Source organism: Herpailurus yagouaroundi, unplaced genomic scaffold, assembly GCF_014898765.1.
Source record: "Herpailurus yagouaroundi ecotype Mexico unplaced genomic scaffold, PumYag 194, whole genome shotgun sequence".
In the NCBI taxonomy this organism is placed as follows: Eukaryota; Metazoa; Chordata; class Mammalia; order Carnivora; family Felidae; genus Herpailurus; species Herpailurus yagouaroundi.
In genome coordinates, this window is record NW_024412425.1 from 1,016,198 (window position 1) to 1,022,332 (window position 6,135).

A 6,135-nucleotide genomic window follows, 5' to 3' on the forward strand; every position below is an offset into this window, starting at 1 on the left:
AATAAGTTCTGGGGTCCCACATGAGCTGGGGGTGGGTCTGCGTCCTCAGACACACAGGTCTCCACTGGCGACACATTCCAGGTCCTTTTTGAGGAGGCGGAAGAGGTTGAACAGGACAGAGGCCTCGAGGCAGCCTTGAGACTCCTGTGAGAGGAGAATATGGTTGCCCTTGCTGGGGTGTCCAACCTCCTCCCTTACACAGGGCCCGGGCATCCGTCCCCGTCTCGGGTCACTCACCTTCCTCGAGGCCTCGTGGAGCCGGTGCAGCCAGTGGTGGAGGCGGCCTTGGGGCTGGGGGCCTGCTGTGGGCTGAGCCGAGACCTGGGGGCAGAGGAGGGTGGCGCGTGAGGCAGGGCCCGCGGCAGAGAGGAGAGTCCCATAAGCGGAGAACCCACATACACGGCTTCGGTACCCCGAGCACTCACACAGGCCTGGAGCTCGGAGTGCATGTGGCGCAGTGTGTGAAGGGGCTGGTCCAGGATGTCCCCCTGGGACGCGTCAGCCATGGTGCCCAGGACCTTCAACGTCAGGGCCAGCTCAGCCTCCAAGGCCACGGGGCGCTCCCACACCTGCAGAGAGATGAGAAAGAATAGGCGAGGAAGCGAGGAGAGGAAGCGTAGGCAAGAGGGCCTAGTTAAGTGGGGACAGGTCCGGGAGTGCAGAGAGGAAAGGCAGGTGGTTTGTGACACACAGGTTGGGGATCAGGGACGGGCCAGGTGAGAGGGAGGCAGGAGAAGGATGCAGATGAAGAGAGGACACAGGTGAAGGCAGAAACATAAGGGAAGATACGGGTGAAAAGTGAAATGGGACAAGTGAAAGGTGACCTCACGCGGGTCACAGAAGCTTGAGGAGATGGGAGTGAAAAGAAGAGAGAAATGAGAAGAAATTGGGTAAGAGTGCAAGTGACGGGGACGGGTGAAGGAGATAGGGACGTGGGGACAGGCAGAGAGGTGACAGAAAGAGACCCAAGGGAGGGATGGGGTCAAGGGAGCAGTTGAAGCAGAAGGGGGGGGGGCGCTGGGGGGAGCACAGGACAGGTGAGGAGAGACCAGAGACAGGGAAGGACAGGTGAGATAAAGGAGGTGAGGGGCCCCTTGAGGAGTCAGGGAGAGGGGCCAGGTGCCGGTAAGGGTGGCCTCACTTCCAACTCACCTGTAGCTGTCTCAGGTCCCGGTTTCTAGGGAAGGGGCGGGTGGTGCAACTCCAGCTTTTCAGCGAATTTTCCTAGAGAATAAGAGCAGAGATTAGCCCCCAGTAGGAGGGCTGGCGGCTAGCCCGAAGCAGCAAAGATGAAGCCTGGCCCTCCAGGAAGGCTGCAGTTTAATCCATGGCAGAAAGGACAGTGGTTACCCATGGCTGGAAAGTGAGAGGCTAGCCCATAGCAGGAGGCTGGAGGTTAGCCCACAACAGTGGGGACTCACCAAGGCATCCCTGGCCTTCTTGAAAGCCTCCAGCTCCCTTGGTGACAGAGATTTGAACCTGCCAAAGTCACAGTCCGTCCAGGCTGTGGTGGGCTTGGAAGTGGGGACGGGGCCCGCGCTGGCCAAGCTCAGCCCTGCAGCCACCAGCACCAGGACCCATGCCGCGGCCATGGCCAAATTGTGACTGCTTCCCTGACTGCATGGCTCTGCTTTTGAGCCAGGCTAAGTGAGCAATCATGCTGATGTGTGTAAAGTGAAAAGGCAGATGGAAATTGCGATTCGCAATGGCTTAAAAGGGATGAGTGGGTGGGGCCAGCTGTGGGGCCAGGTGAGCTCACGGGTGTGGGTGGGGCCAGGTGAGCGCCCAGAGTTAAGCTAAGATGGAAACAGAAACTGAAATTCAATATCAAGAGGAACCTAAGGAGTTCCCGAGCCTAGTAGAGGAATTCCTGGAGCTTTGAGAATGCCCCGATTGAGACCCAGGCAGGTACCGGCACAGCAGGGCAGGGGCTTGGGCAGGGTATGTGCAGGGAGGCTGCTGGAGTGGTAGAGAGGGAGCTTTGCCCATTCAAGCTTGTTCTGGGAACTCATTGTATGCTCTGAACATTCCTATGAGCTGTTACACTTATGATCATCCCCATTTTACTGGTGAGGAGACTGAGGCACAGCTGGGGTTTGAACAGCGCCTCATGAGCTCGCCCTCTATTCTACAGACAACCAAAGAAGATGGGAACCTTTGGGACTCGCAGCCAGCCAGCTCTCCCTTCTCTCCCTCTAGGTAGCATGAAAGGGTAGGGAGCTCCTCTTTTACGAGGGGCCAGAGAACTTGCTGGGGACTGGAGGGGCTGCCTGGGGAGAAGGCTGCCTGGGGAGAAGGCAGCGAGGAGGGCTTCCAGAAGGCAGGCAGAGTCTGGTTGCTTTGTTATCCTCATCCCCCTGCGGTAATAATAATTGTGTAGCAGGTAGGGAATTGCTTTGATGTGCAGAGACTTCATATTTTTCATTCCTTTGTTTTTTTTTTTTTTTTTCTCTTGGCCCTTAGGTGCAGAAAGTTATTAATCATACTCCTCAGATCATAACATAGAATCACAATTGGCCCATGAAAGACTCTCTAAGGTTTTACCCCCCTTCCCCTACTCTATCCTCACTCCCACCTCACCCGCTCACAGGTACCCACTTTAATGCACTTGATATTCGGCTGCAAAGACGTATCTTTATAATTTGTGATTTTGTGTGTGTATCCGTATTTCCAATTTGCATAAATGGGATGGTGCTATAAATTTCATTCCATTTCTCTCCCCCCCCACTTGTTTTTTTTTAAAACATAACTGTTTCTGAAATCTCTCCATATAGAGGTATACACCAAGTTCTCCGTTTCTAACTGCCACGTTGTATTCCGTGGCGTGCCCACGACACTTTTACTTATCTGCTCCCCTAGGGATGGACACTTAGGTTGTCTCTAGCTCCCTATCACTATAAGGCTCATACAGATCCTCTCTGTGGGAGGTCTTCTAGGAAATCCCATAACACCCCAGCTGGTGCGCCCCCCCATATCCCTTCAGTTAATTTTTTCACTCACTCGGAGACCTGGTGGGCAGTTCTCGAACACCTTGACAGCTTCCCACCTCATATGACTGTGCCTTTCTTCCCCATCTGAGGACTTCCTCCTGTCTGCATGCAGAATACACCTGGAAGGGCCAGGATTAATTTCCAGGGCAATCTTCCGCCAGCGAGGGTTGGGAGGCAGTCAGTAAATACTTTTGCTTCCCTTTTCCTCAGTGGGTCGATTCTGAGGTGCGTTCTGCGTGACTCTTCATGTCCTTGGAGGGTCCCCGGTTAGGAAGGAGCTTGAGTTGCCCACAGCAGTCACCCTTTCAGAGCTGGCACTAGGGTGGGGAAGCAAGGCAGCTGGGGTACAAACTTAGGGAGGGACTCACTCTCAGATTCAGGCAAGTGCCCTGGGTGCCTTACTTGCCTCACTGTAGTCCAGATTCTTCGTCACTTTGGCTTTTTTCCCTCCCCCAGCTCCAATTTCCCCACTCACTTGTGTTTTCTGGGGATACCTCCCAACTAAGTCACCTGTCTCTTTGGCTCAAGCCATGCTTTTGGGAGACTCCAGATTAAGACATATATTCAGGAGTAGGATTTCTGGGGCATAGGGTATACCTGAACTTATAATGTCTAGTCAACACGGTTTGATAGAACTTTCTTCAAGGGAGGAAGTGTTCCATGTCTGTGCTGTCCAATGCAGTATCCGCTAGCCACATGCAGCTATTGAGTGCTTAAAATCAGGCCAGGGCAGGGGCTCCTGGATGGCTCAGTTGGTTGAATTTCCAACTCTTGATTTTGGCTTGGGTCGTGATCCCAGTGTTGAGTTCTAGCCCTGTGTTGGGCTTCACGCTGAGCATGGAGCCTGCTTGAGATTCTCTCTCTTCTTGTGCCCCTCTTGTGCTGCTTGTGATCTCTCTCTCTCTCTCTCTCTCTCTGTCAAAAAAAAAATTGGCTAGTGCAATGGAGGAACTGAATTTTCCAGGCCTTTTCATTTTTCTTTAAATTAAATTTAATTGATGTATGTGACTGGTGGCTACCATAACAGGCAACGCGGTCCTAAATACTCATCTATTGCTTTCCCAAATAGTTGCACCAGCTTCCCTCCCTCAAGAAGTACCCCAGACTTCCAGAATCCTGGCAGTATTGTGACCTTCACAACACCTGGATCTGATCTAGACAATGTGATTGTGGACCTTGACTATGAGCCTGATGCAAAATAGATGAGTGATTTGAGGTTGTAGAAAGAGTGGATTTTGCATGTGGAAGGAATGTAAATACCTTGCGGCCAGAAGGAAGACTGTAGTAGTTTTTTATTTTATTTTATTAAAAAAATGTTTTTAATGTTTTACTTATTCGCTTTAGAGAGAGACAAACAGAGTGCAAGTTGGGAGTGGGCAGAGAGAGAGGGAGACACAGAATCCGAAGCAGGCTCCAGGCTCTGAGCTGTCAGCACAGAGCCTCACGTGGGGCTCGAACGCATGAACTGTGAGATCATGACCTGCGCTGAAGTTGGACGCTTAATCGACTGAGCCAGCCAGGTGCCCCTGGAAGTAACACTTTTTAAAAAGGAAATTATAGGGGCACCTGGCTGGCTCAGTCAGAGCATGAGACTCTTGATCTTGGGGTCATGAGTGCAAGCCCCATGTTGGGTATAGAGATTACTTAAAAATAAAATCTTAAAAAAAAAAAAAGGAATTGTAGTTTCATAATACCCTAAACATCCAGGGTACAAGAGAAAATAACTCATTATACTCAATATTTCAAGAATCAGGAAAATCTTAAAGAGAATGGGAAAAGCAAATAAATAGATACCAACACCAAGGTGACACAGATATTGGAATTATCTAACAAGAATTTTAAAATAACTTGTAAAAATGCTTTAAGGAGCACTCATGAACCCTCTTGAAACAAATTAAAATATAGAATCTTGGGGAATCTGGGTGGCTTAGTTGGTTGAGCATCTGACTCTTGATTTTGGCTCAGGTCATGATCTCATGGTTAGTGAGACTGAGCCCCATGTTAGGCTCTGTGCTGATAGCAAGGAGCCTGCTTGAGATTCTCTCTCTCTTTCTCTCTCTCTCTCTCTCTCTCTGCCCCTCCCCCACTCACACTTGCTCACTTGCTCTCTCTCTCAAAATAAATAAATATTTTAAAAAATATATAGAGTCTCAGCAAAGAAATAGAGGACATAAAGAACCAGACAGAAAATTAAGAACTGAAAATATAGTAACTGAAATAAAACTCAGTGGAAGAAACTCATTCTTCTCCATGGAAGATGGAGATGAGAGAGGAAAGAGTCAGTGATCTTGATAATAGACCAATAGAAATTATCCTCTCTGAACAACAGAGAGTAAATAGATTGAATTCTACACAAAATAAAAGTAGATTTTTTTTCTTAATTAAAAGGTACCTGTTGAGACAAAAGGAGCTTCAGGGACTTTGGGACAATAACAAAATATCTAACATTCATATCACTGATGTTCCAGAAGAAAAGCAGAAAGAAACTTGGGTCTGAAAAAAAATTTTGAAGAAATAATGGCTGAAATATCACATATTTGGTAAACGACATAAACCTATAGATTCAAGAAGCTGAGTAAACCCCAAATGTGATAAATGCAAAGAAAGCATATCTAGGCACATCATAATCAAACTTTGGAAAACTAAGGACAAAGAATCTTGAAAGTAAACAGGCTTCCGCCTCAGGAGCCACTGAGGAGCAGCTGCCACGGCTCTGTGATACGTTATGACCGGAGGCCTCAACAAGGGACATAAGCTGATTAAGACCGTAAGCAAGCTGAGGCACAGCCACCGCTGCGGGCATCCCACCAAGCACACCAAGTTCGTGACATGATCCGACATGATCCAACATAACCTGACATGATCCGACAGTTGTTTGTCTTCACCCCGTAAGAGCCACAAGCCATGGAGTTACTCATGGTCTCTAAAGACAAGCACGTCCTCAAGTTCATCAAGAAAAGGATGGAGGCACACATCCATGGGGACAGAGAGAGAGAGGAGTTGAGCAATATTTTGGTAGTCATGAGGAAAGAGGCATCCAAAAAGGACTGAACCCCTCCCCTCTGTATATAATAAAGCCTTTTGGGAACCTGGGGAAGAAAGAAAGAAAGAAAGAAAGAAAGAAAGAAAGAAAGAAAGAAAGAAA

At 48.9% G+C, this 6,135-nt stretch overlaps 1 protein-coding gene across 2 annotated transcripts in view; it reads right to left on the reverse strand.

The window, feature by feature from the left end:
• The window catches only part of LOC121011398 (interferon lambda-1-like), a 10,770-nt gene continuing 4,635 nt past the window's right edge, over positions 1–6,135 (reverse strand). The window contains exons 2-6 of one of the 2 annotated variants that reach the window (XM_040445788.1): positions 1,422–1,582; positions 1,153–1,224; positions 426–569; positions 238–321; positions 1–144 (exon numbers count right to left, since the gene is read on the reverse strand). In XM_040445788.1, the coding sequence (XP_040301722.1) occupies positions 46–144; positions 238–321; positions 426–569; positions 1,153–1,224; positions 1,422–1,582 (560 nt within the window). In that variant the 3' untranslated portion in view covers positions 1–45. Of the gene's footprint in view, positions 145–237; positions 322–425; positions 570–1,152; positions 1,225–1,421; positions 1,593–6,135 lie in introns of those variants that run through there. The other variant, XM_040445789.1, reaches the window with a different exon arrangement.